At 59.7% G+C, this 12,042-nt stretch overlaps 1 protein-coding gene across 1 annotated transcript; it reads left to right on the top strand.

Annotated features, from left to right (window-relative positions):
* Window positions 1–954: 954 nt before the first annotated feature.
* Window positions 955–11,543, top strand: ATP8B3 (ATPase phospholipid transporting 8B3). The gene is given in 16 exon segments (XM_024739989.1): window positions 955–1,100; window positions 1,324–1,382; window positions 1,861–1,951; window positions 2,326–2,434; window positions 2,761–2,854; window positions 3,035–3,196; window positions 3,542–3,736; window positions 3,818–3,930; window positions 5,470–5,634; window positions 5,739–5,850; window positions 6,947–7,019; window positions 7,244–7,364; window positions 7,626–7,776; window positions 7,871–8,094; window positions 10,658–11,308; window positions 11,310–11,543. Coding segments are annotated over 16 exon segments (2,700 nt in total).
* Window positions 11,544–12,042: the final 499 nt, after the last annotated feature.

Below are 12,042 nucleotides of genomic sequence, written 5' to 3'. Positions count from 1 at the left end.
CCGGGCGCCCGCGCCCCCTCTCTGGACTCCGCCCGGCCTGAGGGCGGGAGGACGCAGCCGCGGCGGCGGGGGCGCCCCCTAGACGTTCGCGTGGGCCAAGGTCCGGACGGGCGCCGGAGCGCCCTGTGTCGTGTGGGCCCTGATATTCAGGTGCATTTCCCAGGGGGCTGGGCGTCGAACCCTGAGCCGCTTCGCTGCGGGAATGCTCAGGGCTTCCCGGGGGGGTAGTGGGCGTTCCGGTGAGCTGAGAATGCGAGGGAGGAGGGCGTGTCCCTGCCCCCTGATACGCTTTGATTGGATTCTGGCCCACAGCATTCGTCTAACTCCGGCCGGGTTTCCCCCGGCTCTGGCTCCGGTGGGGCCAGAGCTCATCCCGGCTGTGGCCCCACGGGATGAGCCTCACTTTTCCTCATCTGGTGAATGGGCACAGGCCTTGCTCGGGCCCCCAGGAGCATCAGATCTGGCCCTGAGCCAGGCCCTTCCCCCCCACCGGGGGCCCCCGGGACCAGTGACCCAGACGCCAGCAGTCCCTGCCCTGGGAGGTTCCAATTTCATCAGGCAGCCCAGACAGGGGAAGAAGCAAAGGAGAGAGGGTGATCAGAAATGGGATGGGGGATCCCGCAGGCAGAGGGGAAGCCCAGAGGAGGCTCCAGAACAAGGCTGGGCAGTAGGAGAAGTAGGGGCTGAGAGCCGAAGGGTGAGAAAGCTCCGGCCATGCGAGCAGGAATGATGCTCCCGGCAGAGGGAACAGCGGGGCCAGGGCGTGGGGAGTGGGGAGCTGCTGAGTGCTGGGGGTGGGAGTCATTTGGGGAGCTGCCAAGGGCACGGAAGGACTAGGAGTGACCATGAACTAGCTGGTGGGAAGGCTCCGGGCTCTGTGGAGGGCTGGCGGTCCCTGCCCCAACACCACATTCAGACCTCTCAGCCCCTTGGTCCTCAAACACACTTCGAGACATGATGGAGAGCCCTGGGGCCCCATTTAGTCTGTCAACAAACATTGAGCACCTGACCAGGCTGGGCGTCGTGTGCCGTGTGGGGATTGGGGCTGGAGGGGCAGCAGGGGGGCCCGGGAGGATGTGGGTGCGATCGGCCCCGGAGAGGTGATGGGGGATGACCATGGGGGGCCATGGGGGGCCATAGGGGTGGGGAGCAGCGGCCAGGTGACCGACCGGCTGTAACGGGGAAGGACTCACAACTGGTGACTGGACCTCCAGAGCCTGGGGAGGGGACAGCAGATGGACGTGGGAGGTGACATTTCAAAGAAGGTGGAGTGGTGGGCACCGTCCGGCTGCCAGTGTGACCTCAGACCCCTCTCCTCGACAGCCCCACCAGCACGGGCAGCCTCGCATACCGAGAAGACCTTGAGGAGGAGAAGAACTCGGGTGCATGTCTGGCCAAGCGCGGGCGCAGGGCTGGGGGTAGAGTGAGGGGGTGCCAGGGGGACCCTGACAAGGGGCGTTAGAGTGCAATGACTGAAGTGGGGAGACGGGAGGCCAAGCACGCGGTTCTCAGTGGGTTACAAAGAGTTCAAAATCCTATCACTGAAAGGTGGACTCAGGATTTGTGGGCCTGTGAGCCCAGAACTGTCTGGGCGGGGAGTGGAGCCTTGGACACCTCGGCGCCCGTCCCTGGGCCTCTGTTTACCCCTCTGTAGAAGGAATGTGCGTGAGTGGGTCTCCCAGGGCCTAGGGATTGGCTCAAGGGGAGCCGGATGCTCAGATCCACCTGGGCTCCCTGAGTGCCCACTGTTGTGCAGAGGCCGCGTGGGCCCTCTCATCTGTTTACCGGCTGGATCCCCGGGGGGCCCCTTAGCCCTCCTCCGGGGTGTCATTAGCCCGTGTTTGTCCTCTCGGGCCTCAGAGTTCACCTGGGAGGTGCAAGCCAACAGCCGGTCCTACCACAACCAGTTCAAGGAGAAGGTCTTCCTGTGCTGGCAGAGGAAGAAGTACAAGTTGGGCAGGCCCAACCCCCGCGGGCCTTCGGGACCTGCCACCCAAGCTCTGCATGCTGGGTCAGTCCACTTAGTCCTGAGGACTGTAGCACCGCCCTCGCCGAGTCGTGGGGTCCGGTGCTGGCGCTTCGCGTGTCTGCTCCGACCTAAATAAGTTACTAGGCAACCTTCACGGTACAGCGTGTCCATCGGGCTCTACCTGAAACCCCCAGCCTGCGTCTCACGTGGGGAGTCCTGGGGTCACAGCTCGGCTCACTGGGTCCGCACCTGCGCTGGTCATGGCCGGAGGGAAGGGGGAGGCGGATGGGGCTGGGTGGGAACCCGGGCCCTCCTGGGCGGCGCCCCCATGCCGGCTGCCGGCTCTCGTCCCAGAGGAACGTCATCCACACGGCCAAGTACAATGTCTTCTCCTTCCTGCCCTTGAACCTGTACGAGCAGTTCCACCGCATGTCCAGCCTCTACTTCCTTATCATCATCCTCCAGGTGGGGCGGGTGGGGCAGCCCGAGGGGTCAGTGCCGTGCCCACTCCACTCCTTCTACCTGCTCGAGCCACCTCCTCCAGGAAGCCCTCCCTTCCCACTTTCCCACGTGGCTCTGTAGACCCAGGGTGGTCCTACCCCGTGTTTATCTGTGTGGCTGGTGAGTCAGTGTCCGGCCCCCCTCACACTGGGAGCACCCTCATGGCTGGGTCCCCACTGCCCAGCCAGGGCCTGGCACACAGGAGGCGCTCAATATATGTTGGATGCTGAGGGTGCATGGGTGGCCCCTCCAGGTCTAAGGCGGCCTCCTGACTCCTTTGGCCCCAGCAGGCTGAGCTGATCCCAGAGGGCCAGGAGGAAGGATTAGGTTCTTGGGACCCGCCGGGTCACTTTCTGGCATCAGGCCGGTCATGGGTGGAGATGGGTGAGGGATGGGTAGTTTCCAGAGCACCCCAGCCGCACCCGGTTTCTCGTTCTGTTCTGAGTGAAATGAGACACTCTGCTTTTATCCGTTGATCCGATAAACTTGTATTGAACACCTATTGTATGCAGGTCCTATTCTGGGTACTGGGGACCCAGCAGTGGCCCTAACACCTGTCTTCAGGTGGCCCAGGGAGTGCGGGAGGTGACTGTCAAACCACATGGTGGTTCCGCAACGCGGAGCTCCTGCAGGCCGTGCGGGCCAAGCAGGACCGGAGGGTGCGCGAGTTCTGGCACGTGCTGGCTATCTGCCACACGGTGATGGTGCAGGAGAAGAACAGTGAGCCTGCCCCCAGGCTGCCTCTGCCCTGGGCTCCTGACTCTCCCGCCCAACTCCCGGGGCCCTCTCAGCCGGCTTAGAGGGTGCGCAGGCCCCTGGCCCGAGCCCCAACCTCTTCTGCAGAGGGTGTCCGGGCCTGTCATCGCACGGGGAGGAGGAGGTCATGGAGATTGAGAGCCAAGCTTAGAGGTGGTGCCGGCGCAAGAGACCGTCATCCCGCAAATACCTGACGGGCACCTCCTGTGTCCGTTTCCTCCCCGTGCTAAGGCCGCACAGATGGGTGGATGGTGGGTCCCTGACGGAGGGCAGGCTCTCAGCCCCCTCCCCCTCCTCCACCCCACCCACCTCCCGGCCCAGACCAGCTGTCGTACCAGGCAGCTTCCCCAGACTTGGAGGCGCTGGTCATGGCGGCCCGGAATTTTGGCTACGTGTTCCTGGTGCACACACAGGACAGCGTCACTGTGATGGATCTGGGATAGGAGTGGGTGTACCAGGTCCTCGCCATGATGGACTTCAACAGCGTGTGCAAGCGGATGTCGGTGCTGGGTGAGCCCCTGTGGCTCCAGGTGGGGTGGGGGCAGGTGGGGAGGGGAGCGTGTGTGGGCAGCCAGGCCTCTTCCTCCACAGTCCGCAACCCCGAGGGCTCCATCTACCTCTACACCAAAAGGGCTGACATGATCATCTATGAGCGCCTGCAGAAGAAAGGCCTGATGGAGTGGACCACGGAAGAGGCCTTGGCCGTGAGTCCCTGTGGGAAGGGAGGGTGGAGGGGCAGGTTCAAGGGCACAGGGACAGGAGGAGAAGGGCAGGAGAGGAGAGTGTGCAGAGAAATGGCCTCAGGTACCCAGGGCGGCCATGTACAGTTGATCAGGTTGTGCACTGTTCTGCCCAGCACACACACACACACACACACACACACACACACACACACACACAGGCTGGAGAGGGAGCCAAACTCCAAGCTGCACCTGCCCAAAGGGAATACCTTTTTCTCAGTCATGCAAGGACACCCTGTGGTTGGGCTTTTGTTCTGGTTGCTACCCCCCTATCCCAGCCAGGCCTAGTTTCCAGGACATGCTTAGCCCTCTCTGCCCCAAAACTTTTGTCTCCGTGGGTGAAGCCCAAACGCCTTGGCCCAACTTTCCAGGCTGTCTTTCTGTGTTCTGCTGTCCTGTCTATCCTGGTCCCTCCTTGACCTCGAGGGGTTCCCCAGAACCCCAATTTCTGGCTTGCAGTTTCCTCCATGCTCAGGTGTTGCCTCAGGACCTTTGCACACGCTACTCCCTCTGCTAGGAATGCCTTCCTCCACTCTGGCGCTCAGTCACCGTCCTTTGGTCCTCAAGGTTCAGCCATAGGTCCCCACCTCCAGGGAGCTGTTCCCGCCCCGACCCTGACATGGGGCTGTCCTGCCGTGCTGGCCCAGCCCTGACCCGGCAGGTCCCCAGCCTCACCCAGCACAGGGGCCAGTGGGGCTGTTTGGGGAAAGAAATATCCCGTGTCCCTCCACACGGGGGCCTCCCAGACTGCCCTGTTCTACCTCTGCCGGGAAGCGGGTGGGCGGTGGGGAACAGGCAGCTGGTCTGTGACCCACAACTGAGGAAGTGCAGTCAGAACCATGACCCAGAGCCCAAGAGCTCGGCAAGACGGCTTGGCTTAACCGCCTATGGAGTGGATGGGGAAACTGAGGCACGAGAGTAGCACAGGCCTGTCTGGAGCTCCTGACCTGTCCAAGCTCAGCCGCTCAAGCCCACCTCCAGTCAGGAACAGAAGCAAGACCCCGGGCAATAGGCGAAAAGCCTGGGAGAGGGTTGGGGCGTAGGAGGGAAGGAAGGAGCCACGATGGGCTCCCCTGGGGCGAGCGAGCTCTGGGTCTTCCCTGGGGTCTGGAGACAAGGTCCCCAGGATCCTTACAGTTCCACCCAGAGGCCTCAGCTCCTTGAAAAACGAGCAGAGGGAGGGGTCTGGGGCTGGGGGAGCCCTGACAGCGGAGGGTTCTGGCAGGGCTGCACCGAGCGTCTTGCGGAATAGTTAGAATTTGCCTGTGAGGTCTGGGGGCAAAACAGAGCTGGGCATCAGGGTGGGGGCGAGGGGCGGGCTGAGACATAGCGGGTGTGGAGCAGGGCGGCACGTGGTCCCAGCTCCCCCTGCCCGGGAAGACAGACTGTGGGTGGCGGGTAGGTTGGGTGACCCCAGGCAGAGGGAGAGGGCTGGAGGGGTGCCCGGGTGAGGGGGCAGGGGTTGGCGGGGGTGCCAGCACCGCCTGCCCGCCCGGGGCCCAGTCCTTCGCCGAGCAGACCCTGCGGACACTGTGCATGGCCTGCAAGGAGGTGGACGAAGACATGTACGAAGAGTGGCGCCAGCGGCACCAGGAAGCCAGCATCCTGCTGCAGAACCGTGCCCATGCCCTGCACCCGCTGTACGAGGAGATGGAGCAGAACCTCCAGGTGGGTGGAGCTCAGGGGGAGGGGCGCCCGTACCCCAGCTCCAGCCCCTCAGCCCCACCAGGGAGCTGGCTCCCTGCTCAGGCCGTCCCCACACCCACCCCCAGCTGCTGGGAGCCACAGCCATCGAGGACAGGCTCCAGGACGGTGTCCTCGACACCATCAAGTGTCTCAAGCAGGGGAACATCAAAGTGTGGGTTCCCACAGGGGACAAGCAAGGTGGGTCCCAGGGCGGCCACCCCCAACGTGGGGAGAAGGGAGGCTCGGGGAGAGCTCACCCCTGCCTGGGCACCACCGTCGGCCCATCCCTCTTTTTTTTTTTAAGATTTATGTTTGATGTGGACCATTCTTAAAGTCTTTATTGAACTTGTTACAATATTGCTTCTGTTTTATATGTTGGTGTTTTGGCCACAAGGCACGTGGGATCTTAGCTCCCAGACCGGGGATCGAACCTGAACTCCCTGCATTGGAAGGCGAAGTCTTAACCACTGGACTGCCAGGGAAGTCCTGGCCTATCCCTCTTGTCTGAGTTCAGCATTGCCCTCCACCTTGTCCCTGGGAAGGGAGGACTGGGAACAATGGACTGGGGTCCCCTGGGCGCCTCCCTCGGGTGGGCCGGTGCCACGCTCAGCGTCTCCTTGGGGTTTGGCCCCCTGGCAGCGCCATGCAGTGGGGCCCTCATTACCCCTGCCTCATAGATGACCCAGCGGGGCTCAGAGAGCGTGGGCACCTGCCGCGGTTGCTCAGCCACCCAGGAGCCAAGCTGGCATGGAACCTCAGGTCATGTGGCCGTGGAGCCATGACTCCACTCCACTGAGGCTTCTCCGGGGCCCCACTGGGCATGGGTGCCTGCAGGGCTGCATTAGAACTTCTGCGGGCAGGAGGCACGTACACACAAAATATTTAGAATGACGTTTAACAGCTGTGCTGGAGTAAAGACAACTATCCAGGCTGCATTTTTATATTCATTTTTTTCCCTCTTCTTTATTTTTTTTAAACAAATTAATTCATTTTTGTGGGTTCCTGGAAGTGCCTTGGGGCCCTAAGCACGATATGTCTAACGATCCCTTGGCCCTGGCCTCAGACCCACCTTGCACCGGCAGCCCAGATCCAGCCAGGCGGGTGGAATGGAGCCCCCTCTGCTCAGAGCTGCAGCCAAAGTCTCAGGGCTGACTCTCATTGGCTGGCCTGGTCACATGCCCTCCTCCAAACCAATTGCTGTGGCCAGGGGGAGGGGCACGCTGCTGTGATGGGCAGAGTGGGCATGGCCGCCAGGCAGGGGGCCGTGGAGGGGCTGAGCTGGGCTGGTTTGCAGAGACAGCAGTGAACATCGGCTTTGCCTGCCAGCTGCTCTCGGAAAACATCATTCTGGAGGAGAAGGAGATTGTGTAAGACTTGGGGGTTGGGTGGTTGGGTGCATGAGCCTGTGTTGGGGGGGTCAGGGTTGGGGCAGGGCACCACCCATGGCCCAGGCATGGCTCTGGGGTCTGCAGAATGCCCTCAGCCTCTGCCTGTTGGGGCTCCCAGAGGGAGAAACCAAGGCACAGCTGGGGAGTGGGTGCACGGAAGCCTGTGCAGCTGGTGTGGCTGAGCCCCTGCTGGACCCCTGCAGGCGGATCCTGGAGGTCTACTGGGAGAGCAACAATAGCCTGCAGGGTGGCAAGAAGGGCCTCCTGAACAAACAGCTCCCCCTGCAGGTCAAAATGGCCTCGGTCATTAACGGGGAGTTCCTGGTCAGTGTCAGCTCAGGGTGGGCAGCGGTGCCCTGGTACCTGGGAGGGGGCTGGGGACGGCCTCCACCAAAAGGCCCCCAGATGTGGTGTTGGACCAGCCAAGGCGAAGGGCCTGAAGCGTCACACCGAGAGATGGTTCTCAGCAGGGCGAGAGCAAGGGAAGCCCGCAGTCAGGTCCAGCCGGGAGGAGGACCCAGTCAGGGCGTTCCTGGAGGGCAGCGGTGCAGCTGAGTGACGCGCCCCTTGTCCCCCGCGGGCCAGGACCAGCTGCTGCTGTCCCTGCGCACGGAGCCCCGGGCCCTGGTCCAGAACTTGAGCTTGGAAGAGGAGGAGCCCTGGCAGGAGCCCAGAGAGGAGAGGGCGGACTTCCTGCAGGCCAGACGCCTGTCCCTGGTGTGGCGGGTCGTGGGTGGTGGGCAGCAGCGCGCAGGGAGGCCGGCGGCCGGCAGCAGGCGGGGGTGGTAACTGAGGGGCCCGGGGCCGACAGGCTGCGTGTGCCCCTGCAGCTGCGGACATCGGCATGGGGCTGGCGGGTCAGGAGAGCATGCAGGCGGTGCAGAACAGCGACTATGTGCTGGCCCAGTTCTGCTTCCTGCGGCGGCTGCTGCTGGTGCATGGCCGTTGGTCCTACACGCGCGTCTGCGAGTTCCTGCGCTACTTTATCTACAAGACGCTGGCCACCATCATGGTCCAGATCTGGTTCGCTTTCTACAGCGGCTTCACTGCCCAGGTGCGCTGGAGGGAACTCCCCTCTTGGGGCAGGGGGGCCGGGGGGGGCGGTTGGGCTCTGGGATTGCTGTGTCCTTCCCGTAGCCTCCAGGAAGGCAGCAGGCAGGCTCACACTCGGGTCATCACGGGGCAGAGTTGCCTGAAGTCACAGAGCAGCACAGACCTGTATTTGGCTGCATTCATAGAGGTGGAGATTCCAGATGAAGGGAAGGGATGGTTCCACGCCCAGCTCAGTGCCAAGCATTTTCAGGGATATTTGGCAAATTTGAGCTTTGGAGCAAGGGCAGGACAGGTGCTCCAAATATACATCCTTCAAGGGGAGACAATGAGAGCTTGAACTTGAGAGAAGATAAGACTATGGGGGCTGGTTCCCTAACTTCAAGACTCTTGACAGTATCATGGTGAATACTAGCTGTGCTCTCCAGAGCGTTAGAGGAGTTGTAGGGCAGTGATGTCCCCTGTGTGTAAGGAAATAGTCTGAAGATAGACTACAGTGAGAGGGAATGAGCTCCCCATCACTAATGCCATTATATTTTTTTTTTTTTTTGCGGTACGCGGGCCTCTCCCTGCTGTGGCATCTCCCGTTGCGGAGCACAGGCTCCGGACGCGCAGGCTCAGCGGCCACGGCTCACGGGCCCAGCTGCTCCATGGTGAAAGCAGGCACCTTTGTCTTGTTCCTGATCTTAGAGGGGACAGTGTCCAGTCTTTCTGTATTTGTTAATTGGAATTCTTCCATGGGAAGAACTGTTCCTTCTCCCCTATTTATTTATTCAATTATTTATTTCTATCAGTGTGGACTCATGGGTGTTTATTTTATTCTATGCTTTGTTGCTCAAGTTGTCCCCGATTTGCCCCTTTGCCACGTGCCTGCTCTTCTCTGAGTACATCCTCACTTCCTGGTGCTACAAGAGGTTCCAGGCCCATTTTGTCTTTTCCGTGCCCCAAGCCTGGAATGAGCCATTCCCATATGGAGCCCTGGTTCTCTTCACCAGAGAATGGTAGTTAGACAACAAGATCCAAGTGCTTAGTGTGGTCATTTTGATACTGGGATGCCATTATCCTCTCGGTAGACAGAGCTAGGAAATGCACACATATTAACCCATGTTTAGATGCAAATCTGTATCTCTATCGACACCTATCCATCTATCTATTTTTGTGTATGTGAGTTCACACTGATACCTCTGCTTCCTGACCCACAGAACAAGGCTCAGCTTAGCCTTTTCCGTTTACTGCTTTGTGACTCTTATCTCCGATGCTGAGAAACTTGATTCTGGTAAAAAAAGTTTGATCGTTACTTATTTGCTCAATCCCACAATGCACATAAAGTGGTTTTTGGAACTGAACCTGATATTCTTTTAACTAGTCTGGATTCATGCATTCGGGAAGGGAGCTGGGCTATTTGTCTCTGAGGTCTCTTCCAACTCTCCTACCCATCAGTGATTTCCTAAATCGAAAACGATCTAAAATCACACTCTCTAGCCGTTTTCCCTCCTGTAGCTTTTTATTGAAGTCATCCACTTAGAACAGGCTCAAAGGTGCTGCTTTAAAAGAATTAGACCAGGGCTTCCCTGGTGGCGCAGTGGTTGAGAGTCCGCCTGCCGATGCAGGGGACACGGTTCGTGTCCCGGTCTGGGAAGATCCCACATGCCGCGGAGCGGCTGGGCCCGTGAGCCATGGCCGCTGAGCCTGCGCGTCTGGAGCCTGTGCTCTGCAACGGGAGAGGCCACAACAGTGAGAGGCCCGCGTACCGAAAAAAAAAGGACAAATACTGTCTGATCCCACTCACAGGGTGTCCCTGGGGGAGTCAAATCCATAGAGACAGGAAGTAGATGGTGGCGGCCAGGGGCTGGGGGAGGGGGTGGGGAGTCAGTGTTTCTTGGGGACAGAGTTTCAGTTTGGGAAGATGAGAAAGTTCTGGAGATGGATGGTGGGGATTCACACTGCTCGACAGTGTGAATGTACTTAATGCCACTGAGCTGTGCACTTAAAAATGGTTGAAATGGTACATTTTATGTTATGTGTATTTTACCACAGTGAAAAAAGGTGGGGGAGAGGACTCACTGGCTCATAGAATCAGAATCTAGAAGGATGGGTCGCAGCTGGGCTGGGCCCCGGAATTGACTGGAATGGTGGACTAGGACATGGCCACAAACCTGCCACCTTCACCCACACAGGCTGGACATTGGGCTGCCCCAGACTCTGATTGGCTGATCCAAAGTCAGGTCCTAGGGAAGGAATCTGATTGGCTGGCCCAAAGTCACGTCCCATGGGACTTCCCTGGGGGTCCAGTGGTTAGAACTCTGCACTTCCATGGCAAGGGGCACAGGTTCGATCCCTAGTTGGGGAACTAGGATCCCACATGCTGCGCGGTGTGGCCAAAGAAAAAGAGAAAAAAGTCAGGTCCCATGGAGGACTCCAGTTGGGTCAACTTGGGTAGGAAAGAGCCTGGCCAATCCATGGTGGCAAAGGGCTCTGATTGGCCCCCACTGGAGGGGCAGGTGACCCGAAAGCAGTCAACATGGCTTAGGAGCCTGATGACTCCTGCTTTCCCCTTTGCTCTGTAGAAGGAGGACGAGATCATCACCGTGGAGCCCATACCCCATGTCCTCCGGGAGGCACGGACCCGCCACTCCAGCTATGCCTTCTCCCACCGGGAGGGCTATGCGGACCTCATCACACAGGGCACAGTTCTGCGGAGGTCGCCAGGGGTCAACAGCGACACGCTGGTTGACCACACGAGGCCACCTGATGAACTGCCCTCAAGCATGGAGGAGTCCTCCTGGTACCCCAGGAAGATGTTGTTCCTGGGGAGGAAGAGGCGCCAGCACCAGGGGAAGGTGTCCTCTGAGGATGTTCAGCCTGCCTCTGAGGTGAGCTCATCCTTGCCTGTGGATGGGCAGTCCTCTCCTTATCAGGAGAGCCAGCACTCTCTCACCAAAAACCGGCTGTCCGGGTCTCTCCAGGAGAAGTTGCCGAAGAGGCAGGAGAGGTCACTGTCACGTGAACCGTGGCCATATACTCCCCAGAGTCTGCCACCAACCAAGGAGACACCACTATCAGCGGAGGAGAGCCAGATGACTTCTTCTGAGAGCCAGATGCTGCCTTCAAGCCAGCTGTCTTTGAAGAGCCAGTCAGCACACTTGCAGGAGAAGACATTCCTCTGGAAGATCCGGAAACTGTCCTGGAAGAACTGGCCATACACCTGGCAAAAGGAGTCCAGGCCCCCCCAAGGAGGGGACGGTACCAGTTTCCAACTCGAACCTCACTGCTCTGATGGAAACTCCACCACCAACTGTGAGAGGATCATCCACCAGCGAGCAGCCGATGGAGGTGGAGCCCCCACCTGTGGAGAAGCAGCCGTCGCCCATGGAGTGGCTGCCAGGGCCCAGCGAGGGTCAAACTCCACCCGATCTGGCAGGGCTGCCGCCCTCACCTGAGGAACAGCAGTGACTGCCCAGGCTTAGTAAGTGTCACCCCGCATCATGAGGCCTTCCCCCAAAGACAGGGGCTCCACCTGCTCTTCTTTCTCTAATAAACCACGGTCTGTCTGACCCCAGGTCTCCTTGAGGCTCTCTCTTCCTATACTTCTTTCTGTGATGTCCCATGAAATAGTTCGTTTCTGGTTTTAAAAATCAAAACACTGACCTCTAGTGGCCTGATGGGGGATTTGCAGGGAAAGCTGGGTTTCTTCGGGTTTCTTTACCCTGGGGTAATGTGGATAAAAGCTTTATTGCTCTCAGAAGGGAGAAAGGTGCTGAGCAGACTCTGCTTACCAGCCCTGGCTTCCTGCCTGCAGCCTGCTGGCCTATCTCAGGGCAGCTTATAAGGTCCAGTCCTGACACCACCCAGCCTTTTCCTCCACTGGGCTGCCCTGGTTTCTTCTCAAACAAACCACCTTACGCTTCAGGCTCCAGAAGGCAGTGGTCAGTGACACCTCAGAAGCAGAGCC

The sequence above is a fragment of the Neophocaena asiaeorientalis genome, unplaced genomic scaffold (assembly GCF_003031525.2).
Source record: "Neophocaena asiaeorientalis asiaeorientalis breed wild unplaced genomic scaffold, Neophocaena_asiaeorientalis_V1.1 scaffold469, whole genome shotgun sequence".
In the NCBI taxonomy this organism is placed as follows: Eukaryota; Metazoa; Chordata; class Mammalia; order Artiodactyla; family Phocoenidae; genus Neophocaena; species Neophocaena asiaeorientalis.
Note: the sequence above shows the minus strand (reverse complement) of the source record. Positions and strands in the feature narration are given on the sequence as shown.